Consider the following 16,530-nt stretch of genomic DNA (forward strand, 5'->3'; position numbering starts at 1 on the left):
GTGGATTATTGGCACCATCGTATCAATAAAATATCAAATGATGAAATTTAAGTTTGAGAAAAATTAGTGGATCAATCAACTCTACCTGTCCAAAAATTAACAACTCGAGAGCACTTCGTAATTAAATAGTTTTTAGATCATGCACAGAATTTAATTTTCTTTATGCCCAAGTCCTCACGCAACAAAATCATAGAAAATTTTCATCATCCGCCTATAAAGAAAGCCCATGTCTATACTATTATACTATTATACAGAATAAGTACTCTGTTTTCTAAAAATATAATTAATGTTAGGAGAAAATACATCTCCTATAAATCTGCAGTTTGATCCCTGTACCTTTTTGTGCCGTTTCCGTCCACATCAATGATGTTTTTCCGGAATTTTTTATCAACTGAAAAAATTATAAATAGTATTGCGCGCCGATAATAAAAAGCTATCTCCAAAAAGCATCTGCATCAGTATAAATAGCATTTTTTTTAGGGGGTGGAGCAAGGCAAGGGACTTTTTATCTCTCACGTGTGTCTAGTGGTACCTAACGAGTGGTTAAATACCGTCACGTAACTTTTTTTTTAGGAGCCGCTAACCTCTATGGCGAAGGGGGGGGGAGCGAAAATCCCCCAGCTAAGACCTCGCTGAGAAGCCTCTATCATTTGAAGAACTTTTTTAAGAACTGGATTGCATTCATTAATAAGAGATCATGGCATTTTCTTTCCTATGTTTGAGTTTTATTCGGATTCTACCAATACAACAAGAACAAAATTGATCATCAACAAAAGCAGAGTACAATATCTTCTATTAATATTCACAATGTTCGAAAATAACAGAAAATTTGAGCGAGCGAAAGTAGATGATTGTACCTATAAAATTTGGAAAAAATATCGAGTTTACAACATGCAATATGTGCACACTTCACATTCTTTTTAATGTCCCGTAACGGATTTTTTAAATATCTTATTGATCGGCTGATTTTGATAAGACTAGAATGTGCGAAACAGCATGAGTGGCTAGTTGGATCGTGGTTAACATTATCCTTTTTTCTATCTTACATTGGATGGATTTTCAGGAACTCGAACATACATGCTTAACATTCACGCTTTCAATCCAGTGAAAAACCGGCAATACAGGGAATCAATCCACCTAGCAATCGCACTACTTATTTCATTCGGTTTCAAGCTTATAGTAATCCCTCTTCTATGGAAGAAATTTCAATTCTCAGCTCACTCACCGCATGTAAACTAATAAAGATACCTATAATGCTTGTTACTTAAACTCAGAGCGATTGGAAATTAAAATAGGAAGGAAGTCCAAGGCGTAGAATTCTCTATCGCTTTTTTTGATCCCGAAAGTAAAATATAATCTAATTAGGAACAAAGTATGGAGGTAATTTCATTTTTATTTTACACCTAATACATGCTTCTACTTTTGATACTTGACTAAACAATGAGCCTATCGCGCTGATGGTGGACCTGAGAAATGATCACAAGTTTTTAATATTTCTACAAAAGGAAGCTTTTTTCGGGATAAATTTTTCGGAGCCCCCCCCCCCCTCCCCATTTGATTTAACGTTTCACTGCGTATTCTAAGAATATGACCAAACCCGACAGGAACAGGGGCCATTGTCCACAAAAACTTTAAATTGAGTCATTGATTCCAAATTAGGGAGTTTCCGTGGAATTAGCTCTGGTCTATAACTGACGCTAAGGGGTACTTTGTGAGATGGAGAGGAATTCAGCTGAAGCTGATCGCTCGAACCAATAATATACAAATACTGAGAAAATGTTGATTGATTCGACTTTTTCGTGATCAGTATGAAGAAGCGATTGACTGATAAACCTAACATACTTTTTAGAGGGAGGTAAGTAAGTTTGGCCCTGCCTGGCATGTACTTGCCACGAAAAATATGACAGGAAGGGGAGGGGTCAAAAAGTCAGGGAAAAAACCCTGACTGTATAATGGACGGCTTCCAAGGAATTTTCCCGCTTATACCCTAACAAGAAGAACAGCGAATCGCTCTTGTTTTAAGAGAGAATTGCAAATTTTGATATCAACGTAAATATAATTTTAATAATACTTGGGCAAATCGCAGTTCCGCATTTGTTTTGCAACTGCATTGAAATTTAGTCGGAGCTCTGATTCCTCAGCTCAGCTGTGACGAGCCAACCACGGGTGGGAACAACGGTGAAACCAAATCCTAGACTAAGCTCTAAATATGGATTCTTCCAAGGTTTCATTCTTGCCGATGAAATTTTGAATTGAGACAAAATGCGCACAACTTGAACTTTCATTGTCTGAATCGTGTATTTTGCTCCTGGAATCATACATCACAAAAATTATTAATAAATTATTAATTATAATAGCTTTAATGAAGGTGTTTTTTTATGATTAACTTCATAACTCTGAGTATCAAGTACTCATATTCAAAAGTAATAAAACCCAAAAAAGTTGGCTTCCTCTTGGCAACATGGCATTATTGCCTAATGTGAGATAATTGGGTGACAAAGTGCGCACAACTTGAACCTTCATTGACTGAATCGCGTATTTTGCTCCTGGAATCATACATCGAAAAATATTAATGAGTCGCTCTCAATAGGGTGATGTTCTCATGAAGATCTCGCAATAATAATATGCATTACGCAATTTAAAAATTAATCAGACCCTCCGGACGGTAGCCCCCTCCTTTCATGTCTCTATTTCAAATACAATAACGTGTGCAATTAAGAATTTTTAATAATGGCACATGTAGGTTAGATACCTGAACATATTTGAAGTTTTATTTATTAGTCTACTTAAACCATGCAAAATGTCGGTAGAAATTCGGCAGCATTCCAAAGAGTTGTGCCTTTTTTGAAGTTCCATAGGCTCAAGTCGAAAATGTTTACCTACGAAACAACTAACTGACCTGGGCAATCACGCATTCCTATAGAAAACGGGATGTATGCATATTTGGGTCGCTTCTCGACGTTTTCAGGAAGGAAATGTTCTGGGTAGAATTCATAGGGTTTCTCCCAATATCTTGCATCATGGTGGAGATTCAACAAGAAAACAAGGAACCTTGTATTCTCAGGAACTGTTCCAATATCTGCAGAAAGAGGACAAAATATTTTTTAAAGAAGAGAGCCGATCGCTGCTGACCGCACTGTTTGACGCAATGCGTGAAGTATCCATGCAGTCTTGTAGGCGGTGTGCGTTTCAAGCCGACTGCTGCTGACCGCAGTGTGTTTGACGCAATGCGTGAAGTATTCAAGCAATCTTGTAGGCACTATGCGTCTCATGACGACCGCCGCGCAGAGAGCTTCTCCTTTTCATCTCATCAGTCCTCGTCGTCATTGCTCTCTGCGCCGCTCCGCTTAAGGTCAAATTGCGTGTTTGGTGTCTCTCTTAACTCGACTAATTAAAGGTGTTGTCTCTTTCAACACCGAAAGACGACAAAATTAGAAATTACTTTACTTTTACTCTCAGGAAATGAGAGATTTTGTCATCTTCTCTCGTTGGTAATTTATTTTCTGAATCCGATTTTTTCTTCTTTTTTTTGATACCTACATTAAAAAAGATTGCAAAATTTGCCGCCCCCTACGATTTGCCGCCATGGGCCGCGGCCCATGTGGCCACCCCCTTAGTCTGAACCTGTGGATGACGTCATAAACCGAATTTTTCAAAGCGCGATATCTCGCTTAATATTGAACGTTGAAAGTTGCGGTTTGGACAGCCCTCACTCTTTTGAGCTAATTTACAAGAATCAAGCATCAAAACACGAATCTGTGACCAGCGCTACTGACCCAGTCCCTTTCCCATATTCAGTTTGGCGGTATAATCCCGGGACACCCTGTATTTAAAAACCCGTGCAAAAACTTTTATACTAACCAGGAACTTGAATATCTTTTTTGGCCACTCGCGAGATAAACGGGACTGTGAAATGACGAAGCGCCTCTTTGACAACAAGATCTAAATATTCTAGTTTGGCACAGTCTTCGATAGTTGCGTTCGGTGCATCTTCCACGCACGAATCTATCTCCTCGCGAAGTTTGTCGCCCACCTCTGGAAAGACACCACTCAGCAAACAGACCCAGCTCACCATCGTGGCTACTGTCACGCTTCCCTGTGAAAATCGAATAAAAAAATCTGGTATACGACCCCAAAAATGAAACACAAATTTCATGCAAATTTTGACCATCTACAGGAAAAAGGATCAAATCATGAAATGACCATTGAAAGAACACCTGATGTTTTTTTTTATATCCTTTTCGAGATTGTTTTATTTCCACGGAAAAAATAAAATTGCTGATTTAACAATTTTAAAGTTGAAAAAAGTGACTGCAATTTTTCAATGTAGATTTTACAATAAAAAATGCTAATTCAATCACTACCATGGTTAAATTAGCTTTCCACTATTGTGAAATGTACTTTTGAAACGTTGCAGTCACTTTTTTTTTAACAATTGAATTGTTAAATCAGCGATCCACTTTTTTCCATTTGGTAACATTCACTATGCTATCGAAATTTTGTAAAAAAAAAAAAAAAATATCGCTCGTCATGTAATTTTACCAACTTCCTGATATCTTTTTATCAGAGCCTTGAAAAGGCTCATTGTCCCAATTTTCATTTCGATGGCGGAATTATCGATCCACGCATCTCGACTGCGGTGTGTTAAATCTCTTCTCATATCGATGGTGAAACTGCAGATATGTGCATTTCAGTTTGCAGCGTTGCAAACTTTCTCTCTTACTTTATTTTTTTCGTGGAAAATTACCAAACGTCATTTCTTGAAAACTTAAGTGATTTTTATTCTCTGTGATGAATACCTATTCTGTGAAAATTTGAAGCCATAATGTTGGTTGGGTTTCCTTGTGAAAAATGAAGTAAATGCGTAGATTTTGAACCAATGCAACCGAGATATACATTTTTGCAATCTATTGATATTTGCTTTTTTAATGGAGAACAAATCGACATTATTTAAGGGAATTTTCACAAAATATTCTTCACGTAGCCAGCACAAAAACCATTTTTAAAAAAACTGAAATTTTCAAGGGACAATGTTGAACAGTTTTCCCTTGAAATAATTAAGTATGGCATGGAGTTTGCGATGTCACATACGGAAATACATGTTTTGGGATTTCACCGTCGATGTTTTTGAAAGGAGGTAGTCAAAAACCACGCGAAAACTACCCTCTACCATGACGACATAAGAAAGTGACAATGAGATAAAAATCACGGGTAAACATCTTACCGCGACAAACATCTCGCCCGCCTCATAGGTCAAGAGGGTCATATCCTTCTTTTCTGATGCTTCAAATTTATCCAGCAGAATATCTAAGTAGAGTTTCCTACCAGCCTCATAACTTGCGCCAGAAGTTTTGTTCAGCTCAGCGCGATGCTCCATCTTCTTTTCCAGGACCTTTCGGGTGAGGAAGAATAAACACAAATTTTAAAAAAAATCTTAGAGTTGGGACTTAATGGGCTGAACTACGTAAGTATGAACTTACTTTTTTGGATCATCTCAGGAATAAAGGTTATGTGATACGTTTCCATACGCAAAAATGAGTTGTTTTAAACGCGCCATAAGAAGTTAGTATTTCCTTTTTTTTGCAAAAAAGTCCGTTTCAAGCAACTTCTAGAGAGTCCATTTCCGAAAAATTTCGCACACTGTAAATTTATGTACCACTTCCCTTCTCCTATATTAAAGAGTGCTGGAACTTCGTGTTTTTTTTTTTGTAATTTTGAGTGAAAAAATCAAACAGGGCCGGATTTAGGGGTTGGCCGCATGGGCCGCGGCCCCATGGCGGCAAATGTTGTAATTTTTTCAAATGTATAGGTATCAAGAAAAAAATCTGATTCAGAAAAAAAATTACAAACGAGAAAAGCCGAAAAAATCTCTCATTTCCTGAGAGTTAAAGCATAGTAATTTCTAATTCGTTCGTCTTTCGGTGATACAAGAGACAGCGCCTTTCTTTAGTCTAGTTGAGAGAGAATCCAAACACGCAATTTGGCCTGGAGCGGCGCGGCACGCGCCACAGAGAGCATTGATGACGGGGACTTGAGATGAAAAGGAGAAGCCCTCGGCGCGCCGGTCAGCATGAAACACATATTAGCGCCTACAAGATTCCATGAATACTTCACGCATTGCGTTAAAAACAGTGCGGTCAGCAGCGGTCGTCGTAAAACGCATAGCGCCTACAAGACTGCATGGATACTTCACGCATGGCCGGAAAAGGGACATCCGGCCACAAAATCTCAAGCTTGAGTCAATGGTGTCAGAGCGGCTGGGCTGCTCATGAATTATTCTGTGAATATTTTGGGATGAAAATATGCTCAAATATATCAAATTCAAATGAACTCTGCATCGACAAAAAAATCAACTAAACCGCTCACAGTTTATTTTTCATCGGATATCAGAGAGAATTTTCTTCCAAAATCCAGATTTTTCGACCCAACTCGCCAGATTTCGCTCCTCTGAAAATCTCGAATCCGTAGATGAAATCCTTTTTTCCCTTGCAGACGATCGCATATTTTGCTGCGTCCGTGAGTGGTCGCCTTTATTTATTTACTCGTTCATTCTGAGGATAAATTCTTGAATGCTATTATTGAGGGGTTTGGAGGAAAAGACGCATGAGTGAAATTTTTGCTATTTCAAGAAATACGTGTTTAAAATTTCAAAATTACAAGGGACCCTTTTACGGAAAGGACGTTTTAACTCACTTTTTGGAACTTTGAAGTTGGATTTTAGATGTGAATTTTTCACAGATTATACTTTCAAGCTAAATTGAGTTGAGCTAATGAATATCTCAATTTTTTCAAAACCTGCACTTACGCGCCTTGTCCTCCAAGCCGCTCGATTTAGAAATTTATTTTTTGATTATATTTATGATTATTAGGACAAAAATTACCTCTCGAGTCATTGCGAGCACTAAATTCAAACACGACTGGTATTCTTTTTTCTTTCCAGTCAACGAGTAGATTATTTCAGGTTGGTAGACCGGGATTATAGCACGTTCAATAAAGAGATCTGGTATTCTGTGAATGAAAAAACAATGAATAAGTATTTCCAAAATAAATATAGTGATTCCTTAAAATACGTTATATAAATTGAAGCTATGGACATTCTGAGGGCTTATTTAAAAATTACACATAATTCGGCGAAGTGGTTCATAATTTTGTTGTGGTGCATAAGTAAGACTCAAGACCTAAATCGTCTTTAAGTTCCCGCAAAACATATTGACGGTGAAACTGCGAAAGCGCATAATTCGTTTGTGGTGTCTTAAGATATCTGTGGGCCCATTTTTGAAATTGATGGACACAACTATAGACAAAGAAGACATAACGGATATGGAGGGGTCCTATTGGTGGAAGCGGGTGGTTGAAATGGACAAAAGCAGTAGCTAATAGACTAACTAACAGCAACCCACGAGAAACCCGACAGTTAGTCCATCATTTTCTCCCCTAGTCTATAGCAACCACACATTTTAACCAATAGTGTCGCTCCGTACTCCCTATATGTCAATTTTGTACATTACTTTGTCTATCAATTTCAAAAATCAGCCGCCTGCTCTCATTTTATTTTATCGAAGGAAGAGGGACTGACATTCCTTAAAATTTTCACAGAATGTTCTCCACATAGGGAGGAAAATTCTGGGAATTTTCCAAGGAATTACTGTGAGTATTTTTCAATTTAAAGACTTTCTTATGACTGGCAGTCCGCAATGCTTGTGCAGGTTAACCATAGATTTGTCATACGATAGCGCTGTAAAAAGTCACGAACAAAGATCCGAAGAAGAGACGGAGTCACTTTTCAAAAATCCAAATTGCCGCTCACATATTCATGATAAAATGCTGAATATAAGTGTTCTTTTAAACCAAAGTGCGTACAAAAATGAAAACTCTCTTAAAAATTAGGTCAAGGCTGATTTTTGCGCGGGCACTAAAACTATTAGTTATTAAGTTTTTTGCGTTTGTAAACTCATAGTGAGAGGCTCCCTAAAAGATCTCCTAGAAGATTTGTCTTATATAAAAGAAGAAAAAGTTGCATCGTTTCTTATGTACTTACCGTAAAAATGCTTGCACGTATTTTGCATTGTCTCTAGCTTGCATGTCGAGCGAAACTCCCATGAAAGTATCTGCAAAGGAGGAAAAAGAAGAGGTATAGGATTATAATTAATGACCTAGTGTAGAATTTTTACGACCAGAGCAAATATGGCTGATCATGTCCCTCCAATCCTTTAGGATGTCAACAGAGACCGAAAATGTTGTTATTTTTGTGCACGTGTAGCAAACCGAGCTACGCTTTTTCGTTTCACCGTCGATGTACACCCAGTTCAGTCAACATGTTTTTGGTCTGCCAAAATTGATACTTCGGGCTAGTAAGACAACTGGACGTATTTTTGCCAAACGGAACTATGTGCATTAAGACACGAGCCCTGAGACCCATAAGAATATATGCATAACAGGGCTCACGTTGTAATGCACTTAGTTCTGTTTGGCAGAAATAAGTCCAATTTTCAAGGCTTTCCCCAATTTTTCTCTTCCGGTGACGATTCTCTCGATCCCGAGGAACAATAGCTTGAGTGCGCGAGATGAAAAATTACTTCTGTGATGGTCAAGCGCAGTTGTCTCACCGATTTATTTTGTGAGAACTGGAATTTCGTTGTATCGTGGCACGGCGCGGCGTGTCGTGTTTTGCGATGATTCGATTGATCCGACATTGAAACCTATAGAAAAGATCGATTAGGTACTATGGTGTTCGCTACGAACAACTTAATAACCGATTACTTGAGTCTTGATTCTTCGATTTCGTGAGTCTGCAAGTAGCAGTGATCGCGATGAATCGTGATTTGATCGGCAAGTGCATCGCGATTTTATTGAAGTCGATTTATCGCAATATAATCGGCTTAAAAATTTCAATTTCATCATATGAATTTGCAATAAAATTGGGATTTGCTCGACGACATATGGGCCAGTTGCACTGGTAACAGAATCGTATTTTGATGCTTGATTCTTGTAGATTAATTAAAAATAAGAAGATCTGTCCAAACAGTAACTTTCTACGTTCGAGATATCGTCCTTTGAAAAGTCCGGTTTTTGACGTCATCCACCACGTGGATGACGTCGGAAAATGCTACTTGGACGGATCTTATTATTTTTAGTTGATCTGCAAGAATAAAGCATGAAAACACGATTCTGTGATCAGCGCAACTGACCCATTATCGCAATATAATCCTACAAGAAATCGTGATAAATTGAGATAAAATTTCGATTTTATCTAACGCGATTTTTATAGATAAATTTGCGACAAGATTAAGGATAATCGCTCAGATGTTGATGATCCCATAGCGATTCAAACTCCCAAAAAGCGTAAAAAAATTCCAACTTAATTTCGGAATATCACGATTTTTCATTATACATTTCGAAGGAATTTCGATTTCGAGAATTTGGTTGAAACGGCTTTATCCTGGTAACATGGCAATAGAGCTATGCAACTCACCGCTAATAGTATCGATAGCCATTGGAAGAATGTGCTCGATGAGGTTGAACGCTTCTCCTGTGGCGGCTCTTTTCCTGAGGGCACTCATGAGACCGCGTGTCCGATCCGAGTAGATGGGATCCATGGCAGATATGATCCGCGGACTGAACCCTGGACTTGCCGCTTTCCTCTCCTTCACCCAAGGCTCACCTATAGCAGAAATGAAAATCCGAAATCAAACATTATATTTAAAAAAAGAAATCAAGAAAAAAAAAAGGGGAAAAAAGAAAGAAAAAAGAAAAAAGGAAAAAAAGAAAAGGAAGAAAAAAAGGAAAGAAAGAAAACGAAGTAGTAGTAGTAGTAGTAGTAGTAGTAGTAGTAGTAGTAGTAGTAGTAGTAGTAGTAGTAGTAGTAGTAGTAGTAGTAGTAGTAGTAGTAGTAGTAGTAGTAGTAGTAGTAGTAGTAGTAGTAGTAGTAGTAGTAGTAGTAGTAGTAGTAGTAGTAGTAGTAGTAGTAGTAGTTAGTAGTAGTAGTAGTAGTAGTAGTAGTAGTAGTAGTAGTAGTAGTAGTAGTAGTAGTAGTAGTAGTAGTAGTAGTAGTAGTAGTAGTAGTAGTAGTAGTAGTAGTAGTAGTAGTAGTAGTAGTAGTAGTAGTAGTAGTAGTAGTAGTAGTAGTAAGATAAGTTTATTTTGAAGCGGTGCTTGGAAAGAAAGTGGTAGTGGTAAGATAAGTTTATTTTAAAGCGGTGCTTTAGCATCTAAGGCCATTTACACCTCTGTGTGTTTACATGGAAAGAAAGTAGTAGTAGGAAGATAAGTTTATTTTAAAGCGGTGCTTTAGCATCTAAGGTCATTTACTCCTCTGTGTGTTTACATGGAAATCAAGAAAAAAAAAGAGAAAGAAAAGAAAGAAAAACAGGAAAAAAGAATGAAGGGGGAAAAACGCCGTATGAGCTTTCAGACGTTGCCATGTTTCCTTCGATAAAAAACGAAATTACTGGGAAATTTGTGAATATTTTTTCCGAAATTGTCAGACAATTTTGTACGCAATTTAATCTAAACTATCTGAAAATTTCATAGAAAAATGTTCATGAATGTCGTCAACAATACATATTTTATCGATGGAAATTTGGCAACTCTTGAATGTTTACAAGGTGTTCTTTCTTAGCACGGCGGCATGCGCCACACGCACTGCACCGATATGTGTTTATGACTTTCCTTTCAAGTTCACGGGTTGCTTTGATACGCTACCGTATAACGGCCACTACTCGATGATCCGTCGACAAAATTTAAATGAAGGGACAGCTCAAACGTTCGTTCTCCGAAATGCTCTCACACTTCTTTGATGGTTCCTTCAATCAACATTGGCGGATCTAGCAGATTGGCAACATTGATTTTCTCCATTTAAACCTATGGAAATGTATCGATTCTTGGAGGGGCCAGGCCGCCAGGTGGGCAAGATGCTCCGACAAAAATCGATTATTCAACATAGCTTTAAATGAAGGAAATCCGGTGTTGCCAGATTGCTGGGCCCGCTTCTGTCATGTTAAACTCTTAGAGTTCGAGAGAAAAATGCGATTGTCGTGTTTTGGAGCCACGGAGAGGGCCTGTCAGTACTAGATTCTTTTTCGATCTTTACGCGGAGCTTCGAAAAAAATAAGTAAAAATAAAGGCCAACAGATAAACAATAGAAAAATGACAAAATCGAGAAAGAAAAAGGTAAATCTAAATTTAAATAAAGAATCCTTCCCAATGATGATTTGGTGACTTCAACGTTCGGATAGGAAAATAAACTAGTCAAAAGCCTGTCAACTAGACTATCAGGCGGTAGTTCAAGCACATAAAATAAAATAAATATTGAGGTATACAGTATAAATGAGGGGCTTGGAGGACAAGGCGCATAAAAACAGCTTTAGAAAAGATTGAAATTTTAATGATTTCAAGTAAAACTAGTCTTAATGCATATTCTGTGAAAAATTCGCCCTTAAATTCCAATTTTTAAGCACCAAAAAGTCAGTTTGACTTTGAACTTTCTCTTCGCCATAAGGATCCATGTAATTTCGAAACTTCAAACACATACCTATTTCTCAAAATAACAAAAATTGCACTTATGCGCCTTGCCTTCCAAGCCCCTTAAATGTACTTATATATTCTAAACCGTACAAATCGTAATGAATACTATCTTCTTTGTCATAAGTATCATATAAAATGTGAGGTGTAATATATAGGTGAGCGGGAGAATGGAGGAAAGGGGAAAATCGGGTGCACCAAAGCACACATAATAAACTGGTAGAAAAAACTCATCAAATATGCTCATAATTTTCTGTAAAGTCATTCATGTCTGCATGAACAATATTAATATAATGTATTTAGGTAAACATAACAAAACGAAAAAGATTCAGTAAACACTTACCGTTGGCAGTGAAAAGTACATCCGGAATTCCTAGAAAATTGTAAGTGACATCTTTATCATAGCAATTTGGGTTCCGTAAAACACTCTACAAAAAGAAGAAGAAAAAAAAAGTTGGTAATGAAAATTTCGTAGGGATCCATTATTATGACATTTTAGAAAAACCAAGCCTCATTATAAACCAATGAACTGGACTGGCAAACTAATGGTATCATATGTAGTTTTTTAATTTTTAGATTTTTTTCATATTCTGTGATACTTAAACATCTGACATAAAAGCTTACTTTATAATTTTCGTGCAATATCACAACGTGAAACACAGAAAAAGAAACGAAAAAAGATTCGTCACTGACTCAGTTGAACATCGACTAACCTGAATGGTTTGAGGATCTGCAAGCACTGCATAGTGATTTCTTCCAATGTAGAACCTGAACATCTTGTGTCGCGAGTAATAATCCATTGTTCTCATGACCTTTTTCAAGATATCTAACAGAGAAAGTAGAAAGTAATTACATTTATATTATACCGGATGGGGGAAAATGTATGCGCAAGTCAAAATGTGTTCATTGTTTTGTGACCCATTTCTATATTTCCAGGGTGAACAGGACATTCAAAACAGTTGATGCATTTTCATAGGCGATATGATTCGAAATTACTCTTTAAAAACTTTTTAAGAATTGATCAATTTTGCTCTTTTCCCATTGTTGAAAGAAAAGCGATATCCCCTTGTGGAAAGAAAATCGAATATAGGATTTCGCAACGTCGCAATCGAGATACGTGATTCCTAGGTATAGCTATCGATTTACATAGGGTATAGGTCAGACTAACTGTACTTTTTACGGATCACTGAATGTAAGTTAAACTCTCTCTTGAATGAAACGACGAAAGTAAGCAAAAATTAATAAAACATGAATTACCTCTCTTTAGATTTTCCCACAAATAGATGGATGCTCCCTATTATGGGATAAGATGACGGTCCTGGTAGAGACGTCAGGAAGTTATCCACCCTTGAATTCCTTGAGCGGTACCAAAATAACAAAGATATTACGAAGACGTTGAACCAGATAAACGCACTTTTCAGGGCACTGCCTTTCAACAAACTCACCAGGAACCAAATCATCTATAAAATTAATTGAGAAAAGAGATCAAGGCAATTGAGAATAACATGTAGTGATTAATTTTCTAAAATCAAAAAAAGAAAGTGACTTATTAGTGGGGGGGGGGGGGGATTAGGTATTAATTGGAGAAGAATTACGGTTCAGCCTCTACGAATCCGAAGTTCTGAAGTCTACAAATACCAAGTCCTAAAGCCTTAAAGAATCTGTTGAAGTCTTTAAAAAAATCACAATAAAAAACCTTGTAAAAAACAGTTTAACCTTTACTATTTACGGAAAAGTTTGTACTTTGTAAGAAATATACAAGAATGAATTATGCCAAATCGTGGATTACGGGAATAAGGCAGGAAATGGGGAGATGCAATCTGTCGGAGGAGCTCTGGCAAGATCGCTGTCAGTAGCGGTTGGGTGTCGCAGAACGCACAGAAGCCCTATAAGAGCGACTTATTAGTAGTATAGTATGAATTATAACTTATTATTTATCTTTCACATAAACTTCATACTTTTGTCTCACAAAAGTTTCATTTTTTTTATCCGTAAAGTTTTGCTGTGACTTCCGGAATTCGTTCATTTGACGTATCTCTACGATCATAAAATGAAATCATCATTTGTATAAATTTTACCTTTTTTTAGTGAAACAAATATTGTTTTCGATACCAGGTGAAAAATAAACCGTAATTATTCGAAGAGAATACGGCGGTCGAAAGATTGCACGAATTTTAGATTTGCGCCACTACTTTGAGATTCACGAAATCTTTGCATGCAGAACGCGAGTTAACGATATAATATCAGGAGGCCGGGTTGATGATCGTGTGCAGTTAGCGGATACACAAATCTTCGTGATCCGGCGGAAAATTGGAGGACGAAAAAAAACGCGAACGCCAGGACTGACCCGGAGGACCAAACCGAATCTGCGCGCGACAGTGAACTTGACCACGAGGGAGACTAGTAACCGACTGAGCCCCGTTTCTGAAATGCTCCATTGGCCGTAGAGAAGACAGCGCACGAAAACCAAGAGCCGAAACCCAGTTACTTGGCGGGGAAATTGGGCTCTGAGAGTCTTATGCCATTGTGCTAAGCAAGAACGCCGTAAATCCATCAAGATTTTTCCTCGTTTTTTGGAACTTAACACTTTATGAAATAAAAGCTGTTTTACCTGCGCACCTCAAGTTTTCAGGTTGTAGTTCTTGGTAGTATCTGCGAAATAATTCTGTAAAAACATTGTCCCAAGATAACAAGTTTTTCTGCTATGATACATTGTTTCCAAAAAATGCAAAATGGCGTTTACGACGTTTTTGCGGTGCATGGGTGTCGCTGACATGGGCGGGACAGAGATTTCTCTGTTGGGGGCATGAACGTATAGCTGGAAAAACTTCGTAAGGTTCCAACCCTGGTAGCAAAGCCGGATATACACTGAGAATAAAAGTTCGGTCATATGAACCGAATGTGCGGTGTTCAATCGGCCGTATCGTTCGGTTCATGTAACCGCTCTTCCGGTTCTGGAAACCGTAGCCTCGGTTCATACAACCGAGCTTTTCGTCAGTTTTGTTCGGTTTGAGTTGCATGGTACAGTTCCCAGAACCAAGAGAGCGGTTACATGAACCGAACAATACGGCAGATATTGAACACAGTGCATTCGGTTCATGACCGAACTTTTTTTCTCAGTGTAATGTGGAAATTTAGAGGCTTATCTTCGTCAATATGAATCGCAAGAATTTAACAGTAGTTTTTCATAAATTTGATTTTCTCGTAAAAATTCCCATGGAAGATATTCCTTAAAGTTTGGAATTTGACAAAATAAACATCAGGATTTTCAAAAAAGTTGGATCCGACATCTCCCTGAGCTTCGTTCCACCGTTCGTTAGTTCGCCTCACCGCATGGTGGATCGAGTCAATAAGAGAGGTCGGACAAAATTTGGAAACTTTAAAAGCTTATGACTCCGTATATCAAATTTTGAGGTTCTCAAAGTGGGTCCATTGGATTTCTCGCAAAATTTTCTTCTGAACACACCCCTTGAAATTTCAAATGTGACGAGATAAACATCAAAATTTGCAGTTTTAGTCCTAAATTTCATGTCCGACCTCTCTGATTGACTCGACCCACTGTGCGGCGCCGCAACGAACACACAGATCCCCGGAGACTTAAACGCGTGGTTAGGAAAGTAATAGTTGAACTTTACTACCATGCAACCGGGTTGGTTGAGCGGAAATCAGCCTAACTATTCACATTGCCTAATTTTCTCTCATGTTCCATATTTCCAGCAGAGAGTTCAGGACAACCATTAAAATGAACACTGGAAAAAAAAAACACATTGCGGATCCAGAGTCCAGACTCAAAACATCGACAAGAAAAAATACTCTTGATTCAATCGGATTTAGCTTAAATCAAAAACCAAGCCTCTTAATTTGAGCGGATTTCCTTTTGATTTAAGCTAATCTGATTGAATCGAGAGGCATTTTTATTGTCAATGTTTTCAAGAGTCCGGACTCTAGATCCAATTTTTTTTTTTTTTTTTTTTTTTTTTTTTTTTTTTTTTTTCCAGTGAAGCATTAGAAAAAATGATTGGGCAATGCCTGGTGTAGTCGGACTGACTCCGGTTGAATGGAGAAATTGATGATGAGATTTGATGAAACTCCATTAACAATCTGAAATTTGATGAACTTGTGTTCAAGTGAAAATCACTGAGTGAGCTGAGCACATTGATACCCTTGGCCTTGGTTTATAAATTGAACAATTATTGGAGGAGATATGACAAAATGATCCAATCTACTGAAATACATCTGTTTAAACAGGAAGTGCCGCCAGATATCGTCACCAGACGGCGCGATTGCTCCCTTTCAAATCTATTTTTATGCTAATCCCATATCATAATTTTTTTTTTTTAATAAATACTACGAAATCAGCTCTATGGGCACTCTCAGATGAAGCTATAAGAAACGTGCATGCAAAATCTGCTCATGAACATCCAGAATTGGCGTGATTTCTTCCGACGATTCGCGAATTTTCTTAATGATCTATGAGTACTTCTTTAAATTTTCCACGCAAGTGCATTTGCAGCTTATTCTAGCATCTCTGAAAATTTAAAAAAAAAAAAAAAACACTTAAAAGTTTTTCATAAGTAAATATTTTAAATTTATACGGAGTGACAAATAAGAAACATATTAATCCAGCGGGCTACTAATTGAATTTCATAGACAAAGCGATAGACGAAGAAGACAAAGTGAAAATGGAGCGACTATATTGGTTGAAATAGATGGCTCTTATACACAAAAGGGGAAATGGCGGACTACTGCTATATAGATTCTCTCATGGGCTGCATATTAGTTAAGCTATCATACTTACCCTCTTTGTCCATTGCAACTAACCACGAATAGGATCGCTTTATTTCTCTTTGTCTTCTTCGTCTGCCAATGTCAATGATCAGGTCGTAGGAAAAGAAACACCAATAAACATAATCACCATGGGTAGAATACTAAACAAAATACCTTTAAATGCTCTGAGAAAAATTAAATCTTTAAATTTTCAAGACTCATTTAACAGGTGTTCACCGGACT

General features: G+C 37.6%; 1 protein-coding gene across 1 annotated transcript; it reads right to left on the bottom strand.

Moving 5' to 3' along the window:
- Positions 1 to 362: 362 nt before the first annotated feature.
- Positions 363 to 12,342, bottom strand: LOC109030151 (cytochrome P450 4C1). Its single transcript, XM_072295925.1, has 9 exons — positions 12,234 to 12,342; positions 11,864 to 11,948; positions 9,473 to 9,661; positions 8,039 to 8,108; positions 6,882 to 7,008; positions 5,225 to 5,392; positions 3,862 to 4,096; positions 2,900 to 3,079; positions 363 to 2,308 (listed from the first exon to the last, which is right to left on the bottom strand). Exons 1-9 carry the CDS (start codon positions 12,327 to 12,329, stop codon positions 2,118 to 2,120), a joined length of 1,341 nt encoding a protein of 446 aa, XP_072152026.1. The 5' UTR covers positions 12,330 to 12,342; the 3' UTR covers positions 363 to 2,117.
- Between the last annotated feature and the right edge of the window lie 4,188 nt (positions 12,343 to 16,530).

The sequence above is a fragment of the Bemisia tabaci genome, chromosome 2 (genome assembly GCF_918797505.1).
Source record: "Bemisia tabaci chromosome 2, PGI_BMITA_v3".
Lineage (NCBI taxonomy): Eukaryota > Metazoa > Arthropoda > Insecta > Hemiptera > Aleyrodidae > Bemisia > Bemisia tabaci.